Source organism: Chlorocebus sabaeus, chromosome 8 (assembly GCF_047675955.1).
Source record: "Chlorocebus sabaeus isolate Y175 chromosome 8, mChlSab1.0.hap1, whole genome shotgun sequence".
Classification (NCBI taxonomy): Eukaryota; Metazoa; Chordata; class Mammalia; order Primates; family Cercopithecidae; genus Chlorocebus; species Chlorocebus sabaeus.
This window is the reverse complement of record NC_132911.1, coordinates 11,942,835-11,961,274: the sequence shown is the minus strand read 5'-3', so window position 1 is coordinate 11,961,274 and position 18,440 is coordinate 11,942,835. Positions and strand designations below refer to the sequence as shown.

At 35.3% G+C, this 18,440-nt stretch overlaps 1 protein-coding gene across 2 annotated transcripts in view; it reads left to right on the top strand.

Moving 5' to 3' along the window:
* Positions 1-18,440, top strand: part of LONRF1 (LON peptidase N-terminal domain and ring finger 1) — a 33,525-nt gene that overhangs the window by 5,460 nt on the left and 9,625 nt on the right. The window contains exons 2-8 of one of the 2 annotated variants that reach the window (XM_007961695.3): positions 6,846-6,964; positions 9,135-9,257; positions 12,020-12,169; positions 13,029-13,269; positions 13,405-13,468; positions 14,756-14,870; positions 18,111-18,232. In XM_007961695.3, coding sequence (XP_007959886.1) covers positions 6,846-6,964; positions 9,135-9,257; positions 12,020-12,169; positions 13,029-13,269; positions 13,405-13,468; positions 14,756-14,870; positions 18,111-18,232 — 934 coding nt within the window. Of the gene's footprint in view, positions 1-6,845; positions 6,965-9,134; positions 9,258-12,019; positions 12,170-13,028; positions 13,270-13,371; positions 13,469-14,755; positions 14,871-18,110; positions 18,233-18,440 lie in introns of both variants that reach the window. The other variant, XM_007961694.3, reaches the window with a different exon arrangement.

Sequence of the window (18,440 nt, the reverse complement as noted above, 5' to 3'; positions counted from 1 at the left end):
AAACTGAAAGCAGAACCCAAATATGTGCATATTGATTCTAAATGCAAAGTTTATTTTAAAATTAGCATGTAAAACATAAATCTTACCATTCAACAGTTTTTTATTGAGCAGCTACTATATACCAGGCATTGTTTTAGGTGCTAGAAATATAAAAAGGAGTAAAATAAAGTCCCTGTCCTTGTAGAGTTTGTATTTTTTGTTTCTTTTATAATTGCAGCAAATTGAAAATCCCTAGAAAATGGGGTTTACTGCCTAATTGACTTCTTCTTAACGAAGACTGTATCTCTAATTGTTTTCTTTGATTCATAATATACTTTAAGGATTTTTTTTTTTTTAGTGCCTCAGGGTTACTAAAAAGGTCAACTATAATGGCTATTGATATAAATGATAAAAAAAACTGATTGAAGTGTCCCATTTCAAATGAATAATTTGTTTTTTAATCTGTTTCTCATTCATGAAATGCAGAATTTACCAAAACTGAATTATCTTAGATTTCGAGTTATTTATATATTAACTTTTTGTTTATTCAGAATCATTTGTGTATTTGTTGGAATATTTCTAAGAGGCTTGGAAAATCTCAAGTAAAATTTTAAATGATTTTGTATAGTGTTCTGCCTCTTTCCAAAGATATTTCTGAAAATTGGAATTGTTTTATTATTGAAGTTGAATGACTTCAGGGAAGTCATTAATGCATCTTAATGCAAGATGGAAGCTTCTGTTTGGTTTTTTCTTTCCCTTTGGTAAGCTCTTTTGCTTCCCCTCCCCTTGACCCACCTTTGTGCTGTCTGTTGTCCAGTCTGCTCTGCTGATCCCTAAAGATGTTTCTTATCTAGGCTACCATTTATGCGGGTAAAAGACAAGGTAGAAAATACTCTTCTGTACCTTGCATCAAGGGCTAATCTAATATCTTCATCACCTTGTTTTGAGATATTTTGGAATGTTATCAGCAACTCTTATAGATGGAACGTGTATGTCCCAGGTGTGGTGTTAACTGTTTAACATGCATTATCTTATTCAATCCTCACAGCAGTTATAAAATGTAGGTGTTTTAGAGGTAAGCATATTATAGGTGAGGAGAGTTCAAACAGTTAAACTACCAAAAGGGGATGTGAACCCAATTTCTGTATCCAGTGTTTATGATCTTACTATCCCAAACTCCTACTCCTGAACATTCTTAATCAATCATCAACAACTTATCAGTTGGTAGCTTTGAGCTCAGCCCTGGTAACCAAGTCCTACTATACTGAACTTAACGAAGCAATAGAAGCAAAAAAAAAAAAAAAAAAAAAAAATTGATATTCTGGTTAGCCTTTGGAAATTTTGATAGCTTGATATATAAATCTAAGAAAAAGACACTCAGAAAAATGAGAAAAAGGATATGAATAGAGAACTTTATACACAGCCCAAATACTGAATAAACACAAAGTTTTAAAGGTCAAACTTAATGAAGAAATGGAGGTTGTTAAAATTATGATGCTATTTTTAATTTATATATTTCTAGCAAAGAGAAAAAACACAGCTTGTGGGAGTGTAAAATAAAGTTTTTATAAAAGAAGGGTTGGCAGAATGTGTTGGAAATGTTGTATATCTATATAACTTTGTAGGCCCAGCATGGTGGCTCATGCATATAATGCCAAAACTTTGGGAGACCAAGGAGGGAGGACCACTTGAGCCCAAGAGTTTGAGACCAGCCTGGGCAACATAGTGGTACCCTATCTGTACAAAATATTAAAAAATTAGCCAGGTGTGGGGACATGCACCTGGAGTCCCAGCTACTGAGGCAGGAGGATCTATTGAGCACAGGAGGTCGAGGCTGCAGTGAGCCATGATAATGCCACTGCACTCCAGCCTGGGCTACAGAGTGAGATCTTTTCTCAAATAAATAAAATAAAGTACAGTAAATAAATAACTTTCTACATACTGTATAGCAAATAACTAAAAAGGCAAGCAGATACATAAAGATAGATAAATAGACATTTGTTATACTTTTTATACTGCCAAAAGTTGGAAGTAACTTAATTGCAGAGTAGGAAATTTTTAAATAGGTTGTGTATATAGTAGGATATTTTGCAACTATTAAAAATCATGTGGACTAGTATTACATGGAAGAAAAAAGCAGATTATAAACAGCATATGTGATATATTTTATAAAACTACATGTTAAAAATGTACTTCACACATAAAGAACAAAAATATATGGGAGGCCGTTGTTTTAGACTGACCTCCCGCATTAGGCACCAGCAGACCAGACAGAATTAGAATGCAGGCCCTTGTGCTAAGTGCCACATAATCAAACTGAACTTTGAATTTGAATTGATATGAGCCAGTTTTCTTAAAAAAAAAAAAAAAGAGATTTCAGTCAACATGAGTTAGTGAAATAAGAAAGTCCTCTGTGTTTTAACCCTGTAAAGAAAGTTTTCAACTTTGAAACAACCAGTCTACTTTTTGTCCCTTATTTCTGCTTTCTTCAGCCCTTTTCTGCCTAGAAGGCTAACCTCCTCTGCTTAGCTCATCAGAACACTCATTTTGTAGAATGAGGTGTTGCCCATTTCTAGAATCACAAATAAAAGCCAATCCGAACTTTAGATTTGTGGTAATTTTTTTCTTTTGTTAATACCAACACTGGCTGTTTCTTTGTGATGGGAAAAAGATAGTTTTAAACTCTTATTTCTATATTTTTCAAATTTTATGACTAAACATTTTTTAAGCTTTTGTGATTTGAAAAAAAACTTTCTTGAAGGTGAACTAAAGAAACAACTTTAAGACTCCTGTTACTAATCACAGATCCCTAAGGATTGGAACAAAGATAGGAAACCATGACCAACTCTCTCTTCATCCCATGAAATAAATGCTTTGGACAGCTGAAGATTAGATTCCTCTGGGAGCAGAGTCTTATTTAAATCTTTTTACTTGCCGAATGACTTACAGATAATACTGGTGGATGTAAAAGAAGAGAAAATGGCAACATGAATTGAGCTTAAGGAATCAAATTTTAATGAATTTTCCGTAGTTCAGGAAACATTTATCAAAGCCAGGATCTGAGGATAAAAAGCAGTAAATAATGGAGTTCACAAATCTTTAAATTAATAATTGCCATATATATACAATGAAGGTACAGAATCGTAATAGCAAACACGCCATGCTTTCAGTGTGCCAAGCCCTGTTCTAAGTACTTTGCACCCATTAACTTACTCTCATGAGTAACCCTTGAGGTAGAGACTGTTACCAACATATTAATAGTGTGGAGGTAAACAGCTAGAACTCTGGAGCTGGCTTCCTGAGTTAGAATCTCGAATCCACCAATTACTAGCTGTATGATCATGGGCAAGCTCTCCGCTGTTTTCTATAAAAATGTGGACAATGCTAGATCCGTGTAGAATTGTGCTGAAGATTGTAAATCATTTAGAACAGCACATAGTGGTGTTAATGTTTTAAAAGCCCCTGAATTTTAAAGCTAAGGAAATTAAAGTACAGATACTACTTGCAATTTGCGCCAAGTCACAGTGAGTAGGTGGAGGAGCCAGATCATGCTCTTGGTGGTTATCATAAATTGTGGAGGAAGACCCAAAGCAAAGCATCTTGGGAGGAGATTGGTGAGCTGAGTCTTGCTGGATGATAAAAAGTTATCAAGATAAAGAATGGTATGATAAGGGAGGAGCTCAGCCCAGGAAGGAGGCATGAAATAGAATGGTATGCATGGGGCAGTGTGGGTAGTGAGGTATAGTTGGGACTTTGAGTGAGTGGGAGGTTCATAATGATAATTAAGGCTGGAGAGATGGGCAGGAGCCAGGCGTGGAGGAAATTGTACTAAATAATACCTGTTTTATCTTGTGGATGGTAAGGATGTAGGTAGAGTAGAACTGAAGGCCGGGAGATCAGTTAGCAAGCTATTGCAATAGTACTAGAGAGAGATTTGGGGAGCCTAACCCAGGGTTACTAGCAATAGGATTGGAAAAGGGCAGATTGGAGGCATATCATAGGAGGTGACATTTACAAAGTTGATTCTGATTTGGGAAGTTAGTGGTGTCAGTGATAGAGAATACAGTGAAAAATGCTTTTTTGGTGAAGAACATGCTGAGTTTGAGAAAAAGTATGGCAGGCAGTTGGAAATTTGATGAATCTGAAGTTAGGGTGAAAAATCAGGACTAAAGATAAAGATCAGGGAGTTAATTAAATAATGACGACTAGTACATCTGTCCCTGCTTCTGGTAGATATGGAAACAAGACCAGAGACACCAAGTGATTTAGAATAAGATCACAGAGTTAAGTACCACAGTCATATTCAATACAATTAGCCCAAACTATGTTGTCTTTGGATTTTTGTCAAAGTTGTCAATTTTGACAACTTTATCAAATTTTAACAACTTTTTTGGAAAATTTTGAAAATCTGAAATTTTGTCAATTTCAAAAATGGAAAGTATATAATATGCCAGGCACTTGCTGGGCACTACAGATACCTGCAGTAATGGAGTGAGCACCAGGATCTTCCCTGATGGTGTGTGCAGCGAGGTGACTAGTTCTCTCTAGTGTCCTCAAGGTCACATAGCATACAGTAAATACTTATTGACTCTTTCAAACTTAAGTTAATGATACAGTCAGAACTGATTGCCATTTTGTTGCCTTTCTTGAAAGTTTACATGGAAGGCAGACCTTGTGTATGCTTTTCAAAGGGGCTCTTTTAGTGCACTTGGCTCTTTTTTAGAATTAAAAAGAATTTGAGATCAGTAAGTGTGATGGTCCTAATCTTTTTAAAAAAGTATTGGAAGTTTGAACTCACCTGATGAGGGTTTTGTTGTTGTTGTTGTTTTTTTAAATCATTCAAAATAATCCATTAACACTGGAAATTCTCAATAAGAACGTTACATACAAGGAGTTAGGGAGCAAGTGTTTTAAAATCTGGCTCTTTTTATCTCTAGGGCGTGCATCTTCTCTTCTTACCCCAACATATACTGTTTAGGACCTCCTTTAGGGAGATCTCAATATCCTGAAGTTTTCTGTGTGGAGAGGGGAAGGAATATGTCTTTTTATGCTTTGGTCAGAGTGGATACATTTTATAGTTTGACTGTTTTTTCAGACAGATCTTCTGAGTCACTTCTTTCACTGCTGCCGTAAAGAAACTATAAAGGTGATTGAGCAGTGAAGGCATGGATAAAAGGGGAAATATTCAACAGTTCTGAATGTGCATGGCATCAAATATAAAGGAGTGAGAACTTGATATATAATAAAAAAATTGAAATTAAAAAAATAAAAATCCAAGAATGGGCTGCTTGTTGCGATAGTGAACTCCTTCTCGCTGGAGGTACTAGAGCGGAGTCTGTCTCAAGGATGCTTTTGGAAGCACCCCAGCTGTGGGTGGAAAACTGCACTTTCTGAGCCCAGTCCTTTATAGCCTGGAGTTTTTGATGCTGATGCTTTTACTACTCGTTGTTAGACTATTTTGCCATACATCGCTCTGTTTTCTCAACTCCAGTTGTACTTGACAAGTCTGTATTGCATGATGCTGTTTCACAGTAAAATTTTCTAGCTAGATTATAAGCTCCTCAAAGACAGGAATAATGTAAAACATTTTTGAATACCTATGGGGTCTAGGTTTGTGTTAGGAACTCTTAATTCTTGATAGATTAATCATATTGAACTTTTAATTCATATGCATTTTGTTCAGAGATAATTTTTCATTGCTTTAAGAAGCACCAGACAAAATACTCTAGACATGTCTTTTTTAAGAAGTAAAAAGTTTTATAAAATATTAATTTTACTCTTTAAATGTTTTCATTGATACAAAATTGTGGGAACATTGTAATTCCAGTTCTCAGGCACCAGCAACTGAAAGAGGCCTTCCTAAATTAATTGCTCAAGTGAGAGTTATCAGTAGAAAAGCAGTCATCTAAAAACTAGAGTAAACCCGGCAGCTATTGATGAATTTTATTAAATTTTATTTAGAGGCATTAAGGTCTTTATGCCCATCTTACAATGAATACCTTATGTTTTTAAAGATCTCAAAGATAGCTTTAAAATAAGAGTCAAGTTGATGTCATTTGTTGCTATATTAAAAATTAATTTCTTGCTTGGACATCAGTTTTAGAATCTGCGTACCTGTAGTAATTGATTGCAGTAATGTCAGTGAACCAGCTAAGTGTCTGAAATTCTGAATGCCATAAGATAATAATTTGGCTTCTTAAGTACAGATGTAGATGATAGTGAAACGAATAACAAAGCCTTTTTTCTCAGGAGTATTTTAAATTAAATATATTTTGAAGTGGGCCAATACCGTTTTTGCTAGTGGCAGGAATTAAAATTCGCTCTCTTAAAAGCTGACTCTTATTATATTAACTCATTTCCTCCAGAATCAAGACTACTGTATACCCTCATAAGATTGAGCCTTTGTCAGTCCCTTGTCACTGTGGGAATTCCACATGCAATAGTTACACATATGGCTATTTTTATCAATGAGGACTTAGAAAGTAGGGTAAAAATATAAGATTTACTATAAAAAGGCAAATGTAAACATCTAAGAAAGATGTCTTCAAAATCTTTATAGACTACCCTTTGTTAAAAAAAAAGTTTTCTTAAGAGTGATTATTCATATTATAAAAGTATTTACAATATTCTGGAAAACAGTTTCCTCCACTAAAATTATCTACTTACAATGATTTGATACAACTTCTAGATAAGATTCAACATGTAAAATGGGTTGTGCCTGTACTGCCCTTGGCTTATAGACTTTAGTTTGGTGATTATTAACCCTGGAATCACTAAGTCATTTCTTAATCTGGTATGATCATATTTTGTGGATTATGTAATAATCTTTTAAAAATAATCATATCCTTATAAAATATTTATTTCAGAGCCCAGTGACTTGATTGTAAAAATTTACAGAGCGGAATCATATGCTGGTCTCCAAGAGTTTAAAGCAGCCATTGAAGATTTAAATGCAGTTCTTTTTCAACTTCCAGATTGGCCTGAGGTAAAATTACTGTTTTATGTTTGCATAAATTGTAAAATTTCAACTATAGGTGACATGCATTCATTCACAGTTACGAACTTTAACAAAGTAGATGGTTGACTCCAAATAAAATACCTAGTGCTCCAGAAATGTAGGTTCAGCTAGGTGCAATGGCTCATTCCTGTAATCCCAGCACTTTGGGAGGCTGAGTTGGACGGATTGCTTGAGCCTAAGAGTTTGAGACCAGCCTGGGCAACATGGTGAAACTCTGTCTCTACAAAAAATACAAAAATGAGCCTGGCATGGTTGTTTGTGCCTGTAGTCCCAACTACTCGAGAGGCTGAAGTGGGAAGGTCACTGGAGCCCTGGAGATTGAGGTTGTACCCCTGAATTACCACTGCATTCCAGCCTTGGTGACAGACCCCATCTCAAAAACCAATCTGGGTTCAGTATTTTGAGAGGATTAGTATCATCTCACAATTTTTTTTAATAATAAGAGACTTTTCTTTCATAAATTAGGAACAAACAATTCATGGTACAGGAAAAAAAAGACTTTATTATACAAAATATCGGCAAAGAAATACAACTTGCCATATTGTGAAGATGGATGCAAACTGGACTTCATTAAATGAGATTTATTAATGGAAAGAGAATAGGTTCTTAAAGTTGGAAACTTTGTGAGGTATTATATGGTAACTAGGTGATTAGGCAGTGATTTAATTCAGAAGATAGGGACAAAGGAAGTTGCCTTGCTCATGTGGCTTATAAAAAGACTTACGAATGTGTATGACATACAATCAGTTTACAGATTCTCCTTTTTATCAAATTGTCAAGGCAAATTAGTCCAAATGTGTTCTTTAAGATACAAGTTACTCTTTTATGTGACTTTTCCCCTCTATTCAAACTGTGCCTTTGAGGACAGTGTAGTAAGGCTGCTCTAAAAATTATAAATTAATTAGAGAAATGATACGAAGTTTCACGATGGCATGACTGGTTAGTACAAGGCAAATATATTCAGAATAAGAGGGCAGTGGTTGGCGTGCATGGCTTTAAAACTATTGAAAAGGAATCTTCTGGACTTACCACAGAAGTGATGTAATCAGAAAGGTTTTCTTCAGCCATTAAAGTGGTAGCTAAAAAACTGTTTGACTAGAACGTTCTTTAGGCTCCTCTGATGTTAATAGTAAGAATCTCTTTCATTCTAATCACATAAGCAAGGAATATTTAAAGCTTACCAGTTGATACTTTGTTGCTGGACCAACCCACAAACTGAATTTTGGGTTTATCAGTGATAATTAGTGGGATCCTAATTTTTGTCATAGAGTTTGCTGAACTCACATTACAAAGGAGAAAAGTGAAAGACAAAATAAGGAATTTATGAAAAGTGTTATGTCTATAAGTACTTTCTTAAAAAATAGCATGGGCAATTATAGATTCCTAATAACTTGGAAGAAATTTACCATATTGCCCTAAATCTAGGACAAAGTTTTTTCACATTTAATATTTCTTTAATTTTGATGCATTCTTAAAGTCAGTATAATTTTACATGTAATTTCCTTTTCCCTCAAACAGTTCTTATTAAATCAATAATATTTAAATCAGTAATTTCCTTAAAGTGTGGGGACATGGTATTTCTGATCCTGCCAAGCTCTGACTTGGTGTGGAACTTTGGTCAAAAAGTCATTGTCTGGGCCTCAGTTCCCCTATTAGTCTTTCTCCAGGATAGTGTGTAGGTATGCCTTTAAAATGCTTTGGCCTCAATTATTCAGAATTTTAAAATCTGCATTTCCATTTTTTGTTTGTTTGGAGACAGTCTTGCTCCGTCACCCAGGCTGGAGTGCACTGGTGTGATCTCAGCTCACTGCAACCTCCGCCTCCCATGTTCAAGTGATTTTCGTGCCTTAGTCTCCCGAGTAGCTGGGATTACAGGTGCATGCCACCACGCCTGGCTAGTGTTTGTATTTTCAGTAGAGGCGGGGTTTCACCATGTTGACCAGGCTGGTCTCGAACTCCTGAACTCAAGTGATCCACCTTTGTCAGCCTCCCAAAGTGCTGGGATTACAGGCGTGAGCTACCGCACTCGGCCCAAAATCAGCATTGCTGAGCAAACTGTTGTTTTTCTTTACTTGATAATGATTTTTTAAAAAGCAGTTCTTACCACAAAGGTTTTATATATGTGCTTTTATTGAAGGTCTACTTCAGGAAAGGAAAAGTACTCTACGATGCTGGTTTTTTAGGTGATGCCTTACAACTCTTTCTTCAGTGCTTAGCCCTTGATGAAGATTTTGCACCTGCAAAGCTGCAAGTACAAAAGGTAATCACTTTACCAACAATTACAGTTCAAGATAGGGCTAAGAGACAGGCAGGGTTTTTAAAAAAAATGCTAATAAAAGTTGGAATAAGAACATAAGTAGTAAATAAATCTAACTTAGGAACAAATGTGACAATCTGAGTGGTTTTCAGGTTCGTATACTTACTATATTGAGTTCGTAGTGAAATCGAAACATTTCATTCACAGATATTTCTATGTATTTTTTTGGTCAGTTTTCTAATAGTTTGTTCAATCTGAGCCAGATCGATGGTCCTTAATTAAGCATTGCTATCACGATGTTCCTGCTCAGAAGCCTTATCGACCTGCCTTTTGCCTTTTACTTCAGGTCTGTCCTTGCTTACTCCCCAGGATTGCCAATAGTATTGCCCAGTCCACTTGTTTTGCCTTATATTTTTCAATACTCCATATGTCACTTTCCATACTTTGTTCTATTTGTGGTGTGTTAGTAGTTATTAATTTTTTAAAATAGGGGATAGGGGAAGGAAGGGAGCTGTCTGATGAAGTGACTTTGGGAAGCATTGGGTTAAGCCATGTTAATTAGGTTTCTCCAGAACATCTCATAGCTTTTGATATGCCAGCATGAAATAAAATAGCACTCAGCTCTTGCAAGACTTATTCACAGAATATCTGGAAAGAGTAGGGTCTTCAAAAAATTCTTTGAGAAAATCTGTGCTAATACAAATTCAGGGTCCCAGTCATGATGCTCTCCTCCATATACTCAAAACATGCCACATTATTTATCACAGTTGCAGTGTTTCTTAGAGTGTGGCTTTTTGTCGGAATCATGTGGGGATCATGTTAAACCTGAAGAGCCCTGGGCCCACCAACTACAAGTCTTTGATTCAGAATCTCTGAAATCAGAGCAGCCATTTAAGAAGCAGCCCAAGAGATGTTCATGTACCCTGAAGCATGAGAACTTTGAGATTATTCTCAGATCTCAACCCCCTTAAGAATCCAGCTGGCATTGGTATAGCCTCTATGAGGTTTGTTTGCTTATACATTCTAGCCCACTGATTTAAGAAGAAAATGTTTACTGCTATCTGTTTTCTGACTGTTCCATGTTCATTAGTGTTATCTTCTTGGTAAGTTTGCAAAGTTTAACTTTAAGAGCATGTGTTTCTGTATTTTGCATGCTGCCAAACATCCTTCTATTTCTGTAACTATTTGTTTGCTGGTTAATAGGATCAGGTGGATGCAAAACAAATAATGCTTTAGAATATTTTGTTTTTCTCAAATATACTTTTTCTAAGTTGTCGTATAATTTACATATAATAAAATGCGTGGATTTTACACTTCAGTGAATTTTGAAAAATGTATATATCTGTGTAACAGCATCCCAGTCAAAACAGAGAATATTTCTATCACCCTAGAAAATACCTTCATCTCCTTTCCAGTAAATCCTCCATCCCCTGCTCCTAGAGGCAACTACTGTTCAGATTTGTCACTGTAGAGTAGTGTTGCTTATTCTAGAACTTCATTGGAATGGAATCATACAATATTTACTCTTTTGTGTCTGGGTTTTTGTGTTTTGTTTTGTTTTTTTTTTGCTGAACATAATATTTTTTAGATACATCAAGTCATTTTTTTTGTTGTTGTCTAAGTATTCCATTATATGAACATAATGGAATTTGTGGTTTTCAGTTAGTAGTGATTTTCATTTGGATTGTTTCCAGTATTTTTTCCTGATATAAATTAAGCTGCTATGAGTATTCTCGTACAAGTCATTTTGTGGACATATGTTTTTACATCTCTTTGGCAAAAACTTAGGAGTGGAATTGCTGGGTTCTAGGGTGGATGTGTGTTTAATACATTTTTTAAAACAGAGGAAATATAAATGTGTATATACAGATTTTTAAATGTTTGCTTATTAAATGGAGTATTTGAGCACCTACCAAAGATACATGCTTTTATCTACATTGTTTATATTTCCATGAATGATTTGTGATTGATTCTGATTTTTGTATATTTGAAAGATAACAGCTGAAAAACCGAACCTCCACTTTAGACTTTAATATGTGCTGTATTTATAAATACAGATTGTTTGACAACCAAAAATATCACAATCCCTTTCATTTTATTCTAGCCACGTTATTCCCCTATCTTAGCCTGTTTCTGTTGGAGTTTTAGGCGTATTCCTGAGATAAGCACCCAGAAATTTGATTCTCCAGCTGTCTCCCAGTTTATTTCCTAGCTATTATAGGGAAGCTGCCATGGGGTGCTCCTAACCAAGTATTGGGCAGCAGTAACTGCCCACACAGGTTAGTTGTTCAGTGAGAGATTAAATTGAGTGTATCCAAGGAATTTTGTAGTTTTATAGTTAGAAGTCCAAGTTTAGTTTACATAAGTGCCCCAAGGCCAACCTCATAAATATAAATTGAGGTAAACCATGAACTATTTTGATAGGATAGGGCTCACTAAGATTCAGAGATAAATATTTAATATTTCTTTTAAGATCTTTTTATATTCCTTGTGTTAAAAGATCAGCCTTTATCCTGAGTCTTAACTACTCCCATGCCTTCCTTTCAAAGTTTTGAATAGTTTCTTTGCGGGTGATTTGACCCCATGAGGCACACCTAGTTTTGCAAGACTTTTGAACTTACAGTGTTGCTTACCTTGTTCCTGTCCTGCTCATTAAACATAATGTCTGCTATAAACTTTCTAAATATTCTTAATTAGGTAAATTTATATGAAATTATCCTTAACCAAATATTTTATATTTTCTACCTTTAATATTTCTCTTACAGATTTTATGTGATTTATTATTACCTGAAAACTTAAAAGAAGGCCTGAAGGAATCTTCCTGGAGTTCATTACCATGTACTAAAAACAGACCTTTTGATTTTCCTTCAGTGATGGAAGAGTCTCAGTCTCCCAGTGAACCTAGCCCAAAGCAGGTATGGGGTGGGACGAGGTTATCATGAATTTAGCGTATCTATTTCTTTACAAGCTACGATCTTCACTTTCCTAGTTTCAAGTACTAGCACCTACTTAAGTACTTTTAACCTGATTAGTTATCTTAGTAGAATTTTTTCTATAGCCTTTATTTTACACTAAAATCTTTCATGTAAAATATTTGCTAATGAATCACAATTTTAGGTCACGTGAATGTCAGGAAACTTTTAGGTATTTAAAAATATGTATAGAACATTGCCTTTATGTTTCCTCAGGGTAGGAACAGCTGTGTTATAGCATAACTACTTTTAAACCTCATTATAACGTAAGTCAGCTTGATTTCTAGGGCTGTGTAAGTACAGTCATCCCCTGTATCTGTGGGAGATTGGTTCCAGGACCTCTCACAGATACGAAAATCCAAGGATGCTGAAGTCCCTGATATATTAATAAAATGGCACAGTATTTGCATATAACTTATGCACATCCTCCTGTATATTTAAATCATCTCTAGGTTACTTATGATACCTAATACAATGTAAATGCTATGTAAATAGTTATTATACTGTATTGTCTAGGGAATAATGACAAGAAAAAAGTCTATATATGTTCAGGCTTTTTTTTAGAATATTTTCTATCCCCAGTTGGATGAACCCACGGATGCAGAGCCTATGGATACGGAGGGCCAACTGTGCTGGCAAAAATCATTTACTTGTCACAGTGTTGGAATCAAGTTAGTGCTATTAAATGAACATTAAAATGAGCATTATAAGGCATTGAAATTTCATTTCAGTTTGATTCCTGGTGAGAGGAATAAAGGATAGTAAAGAAATACGGTTACCTTTGTTTATTGTATTTTTGTAGAGTGAAGAAATACCAGAGGTCACTTCAGAGCCTGTCAAAGGAAGCTTAAACCGTGCTCAGTCAGCACAGTCTATAAATTCAACAGAAACGCCTGCCAGAGAGGACTGTTTAAAAAGAGTGTCCTCAGAACCTGTTCTGTCTGTTCAAGAAAAAGGTGTTCTGCTGAAAAGAAAGTTGTCTCTTTTAGAACAGGATGTGATTGTAAATGAAGATGGAAGAAATAAGCTTAAAAAACAAGGAGGTAAACATTTTGCTCTACACTTACATAAAATAAATTTATTTAGTCAGAATAGTCTTTAAAGTTTTTCCTAAAGAAGAAAACCCCATGTCTTTGTTTTACTAGAAACTCCCAATGAAGTCTGTATGTTTTCCTTAGCTTATGGTGATATTCCAGAGGAATTAATCGATGTCTCAGATTTCGAGTGTTCTCTCTGCATGAGGTAAGCATATAAAACTTTATAGAAGATGAATATTTTATGTTAGCATAAATAAAATACAGTGTAGATAAAGGTAATAATAGACAATGTAAAGTAACAGAGTGCTGGAATAAAAATCAAAAGACATGAATTTTAGTCCTGGGTTTACCTTTCATGCCTTGGGCAAATAACTGAATCTCTGAACCTCAGGTTTCCTAATTTAGAAAGTGGGGTCAAGCTTTGCATAGCCTACATCTCGTTGTTGTGAGAATCACATGACTTCAGTATAAAAGGAATCTGCGAAATTGTAAAGTACTAAGAAAGTTATAGATATTATTATCGAAACTTACCTCTCTCCATGGTTTTAAATTTGGGTATGAATTCTAATTATGTATTTTATGTATATGATCCTATCTTATTAATGTATATTAACCATAAAATCTTTTTAAAGTAACATAAGGATAAGGGTTTCCATTATTCAGAATGCTATAATTCTAGAAGACTAAATGTTTTGAAATAACATTTCTCATTTACATGAATTGTGTAGGATCAAAAGATTCATACAGGGTCAGGAGGCCTAGTGCTGGTCACATTAGGCTGGTAGCAGTTATATTCCTGAGCAAGTCTTAATTCTGAGCCTTGGTTTCTTCATTTGTGAAGTGAGGGGATTATACTAAACAGTTCCTAAAGTACCTCTAAATCTATTTCTAGCAAATTCAAAACTATCGTGTTTCAAAAAATAAGTAAAACTAGTTTTTCTGCAATGTTTGAATAATACATTTAGTATTAAGCCTAACATTTCTTTAGGATTCACCTGCATTATTTATTAGATCATCTTTTTATGAGTTTTAAATCATAAGGCTCTTATAAAGCTATTAAGGAATCATTTTTAAGTTGATATTAAAATGGGAATCTAAAGGCTATACAAAAGCTAACATAATTTTTAATGATGTATTTTACATTATTTATTTTGCAGAGAGTCTTTGAAATCTGGTATGTATTTTACATTCACTGCACATATCAGCTTGTACTAGCCACATTTCAAGTGCTTAGTAGCCATAGTGTCCAGGGGCTGTTGCGTTAGTCAGGACAGCTCTAGGCTCTTGGCAGGAGCCTCTGTTGATGGAGAACTTTTACAACATTCTGGAGGGTATGGTTACACTTATCATTGCCCCTTCCCTCCTCTCCTGCCTGCCGGGCCCTCCTTCTTCCTCCTTTAAATAGAGATTAGTGTTATGGTTCTATAGTAGTACAAGCTTTTCCAGTGGATAGTTTAATGTGAAAACTAACATGTATTTTGGTTGATTTCAGGTTGTTTTTTGAGCCAGTAACAACCCCTTGCGGACATTCATTCTGTAAGAATTGTCTTGAGCGTTGTTTAGATCATGCACCATATTGTCCTCTTTGCAAAGAAAGCTTAAAGGAGGTAAATATTTGTATATGTGTCTGTTTGTTAGTCTTAAGTTTGGCAGCATGGTTTAATTTCTGTTCAGCTCTAGAAATAGTGATGATCATGTTCAAAATTACATTGTGTATGCTGAGTGACTAACAAGGATAATGTTTTATTACCCATATGCTAATGTTGGAGAAAATGAAGTTGAAGAGGATGGGAGGAAAGAAGACAGATGCTGAAGACCAAACCCCTTGTACTTAATTTTTTTTTTTTTTAAACAAAAGTGGGTATGGTTAGTTATCTGGTCAGGGATAAGTTCAATTTTGGTGATGACTATATTGGGGAAACCCTATTGCCATGCCTCCAACCCTCAATAATAAACCAGATTTGAGGACCGTTTCAGCTTCCTTAACATCTAGAACAACTTCGCTTAATAGAATTTTCTGCATTGATGGAAATGTTCCATATCTTTGCTGTCTGATATATCAGCCATTAGCCATGTTTGCCTATTAAGCTTTTAAATGTGGTTTGTGCGACTGAGGAACTATATTTACATTTTATTAACTTAAATTTAAGTAGGCACATGTGACTAATGGCTACGACATTGGACAGTGCAGCTCTAGAAAAGTGGTAGACTGGAAAGAAGAGAGGGAGGTACAGCTTCCTATACCCCTTCTTGCAGAGTCAGTGATCAGTGCTAATAACCTGTGATAGGAAAGTAGCTAGATCTCAGCGGGTGTCTTCTCTAACTGATGAGAAGAGAGCACCCTCTTAATCATGCTCGAGTGACTGCAGATCACCTACGGTCAGGCTACAGCCCGTGATTCTGAGAGGCAGTTGCAGTTTGTAGCATTGATTGGGGAAAGTGATTCTGATGATTGACAGGATTGCTTAAAGAAAAGTATCTTCCAAATATGAATTGAAAAATTTGTAAAACCATTATGAATATACATACAGTGTTTCCTATATAAAAAACAACTCAGTACGGATGTCATAATAGCATGTCTGTTACTACATTTGAGATGTGTCTTACATATATATGTAACAAGCTGATATGTAAAACAAAAGCATATTTACAATGTTCTCAAAGTTAGGAAACATCAGATAAATTTATTCTTAAAAGAGTTTGTTAGTTCCATTTTCAGCTAATAGGTCAATGTTTTTAGATGAAGTACTCTAAACATGTTATTTTTCCAGACTTTATTTAAATACTCCCCAGGATAACTATGATGCTTGTTTTTCCAGATTAACTGTTAGGTTGGTGCAAAAGTAATTGCGGTTTTTGGCATAATATTAGATCCATTGCTTTGATTAGGGATATTCCTTCTTTAAAAAATGCCTGGAGATTGAAAAATATATATTAAGCATATTTTTTGAAAGTATAACTAACATACTATTTAGCAATATCCTGTTTCCAACTTTGAAGATACCCTGCATAATATAATTTGTAAATTCAAAATACATATACTTTAAAAAAATATTGGTATGCTGTTCAGTTTTACATTTTTCCTACTTGTCATTTTATTTTGCTCATTTTTCCGTTTCCATCTACTTTAGATACATGATTTTTATAGCAGCATAATAGTCCAGTGATTTAACATTTCCTTGTTGTTGGATATATAAGGTTTCTTGTTCTCTTTCTCATATACCATGCTTTTGCCAACATCATTTAAAATCAATGATTTTATGCATCTTTGACTATTTCCTTAGGTTAAATTTTTGGGAGGTGCATTATGGGATCAAAAGCCATATATTTATAAAGCCCTTGAAACCAATTGTTGGATTGCCTCATCCCCAGAAATGTTAACATTGATTCAGATTTTTATCAGTAACGTAAGAGAGGTTGTATTTCCCTAGATTTTGAAACATCTTCATTAACTTAATAGAAAATGATAATGGAATTGCTTTTGTAATGTCTAATTTAATTTTATGATAAACACTTATTATCTGTGTATGTATTACCCGCTCAAGGCCACCTCTCCCCATGCTCCCCTGACCAGCAGCATCTATCACCTGAGAACTTGTTAGAAACATAGATTCTCGGATTCTACCCCAGATGCTCAGAGACTCTGGTGTGGGACTCAGTAGTCTGTATTTTAACAAGCCCTGATTCATGCTCAACTTTGAAAACCACCACCAATTTCCCAACCTCTCGCATTTCCCCATCTGTTCTTCATTGGATAATGACAAAACCCTTGCTTTTACTGACTGCAGATTCAAGGATGGCTTCATGTTGTGATTGTTTCCCAGGAGGTTTTCCTCACTAATTTTATGAAATAAATATGTATTGGGCATTTTCTTTGTACAAAGTTATGTGCACACACCCTGACCATGTCCCTGGCCCTACCCTAAGCAATTTTTAGTTTTAACTACAGAGATGTAATGTATCTGTGTGCATCTACTACATGCTACAATGCCTACTATGTGGTGAAAACAGTAAAATATGGGTTCTTGGGAGAGAAAAAAATAACTAAGGAAGAGTTTGTGAAAAAGGTAAAATTGGAGTCAGACTTGAAGGATAGACATGTTTTTCATAGGCAGGAGTGAAAGAGATGACTTATAAGTTGGAATAGAGAATGACACAAAAATGCACGAGGATAGTACTTTTTCAGAATATTTAGGGGGCAGCGCAAATGTACGATTTTATATAGAGCTGGGGTGGATGGATCGTATAGGAAAAGCAATATCTTGATAAGGTCTGAGTGATAGTGTCCCAAGAAACGCACCGTCCTTGGGTCACTCAAGGACAGAGTCGAGGTCCACTCCTCTACTCAGTAGTGGGTGACAATGGAAGAAAAATCTGAAAGAAAAATTATCTAGAGACTGTGTCTGAAATTGGGAACAGAACAGATGTTTTGCTTTTCTTATATAAGGCAAATGTGTTATTTTATTTATTCCTTATCTCCTTTTTGTATCTCAGTTAAAATGACAGTTTAGTGCTCATGAGCTGTCAGATGGAAAAGGGCTTCTGTTATGGAAGACAGCAGGGCAGGGCCCTCTGCAGCTCATAGAGGAGCTGTGGTCACAGCAGGAAGCAGTTCTTCTGTACAGGACTTGGTTCAGGTTGCAGCCAACTATCTTTAATGCTCTTGAGCAAAGCTTTAGACAGGTTTTTTTGCTTAGCATCATCCATTGTAATGTTCCCCTCACTAATTAATCCAGAATTGATGGTATAAATATGTAATAAAGGCTTTAATATATCAGTTAACTGTGTTGCCTGTTTTATACTGTAGGAAAACCACTGCTGGAATGTAAAATAATATTGTCTTTTAGTATCTAGCAGATAGGAGGTACTGTGTCACACAGCTGTTGGAAGAATTAATAGTGAAGTATCTGCCTGATGAACTGTCTGAGAGAAAAAAAATATATGATGAAGAAACTGCTGAACTCTCACAGTAAGTTTCTTCTCATAAAGAAAAAATTATGAACTACTACCCTTTAATAGTAAGGGAAAACCTCACCGCAAGCTGGATCCTGTCTGTAGTTCATCTCAGTCTAGTCAAGAAGTACTGGTGTGGCCCTCAACAGACAGAATTTTATAAAAGTTCACGTGGTAACATCCGGATGTTTTACAGGGAGTTGTTGACTCAGCTCTGTGGGCTG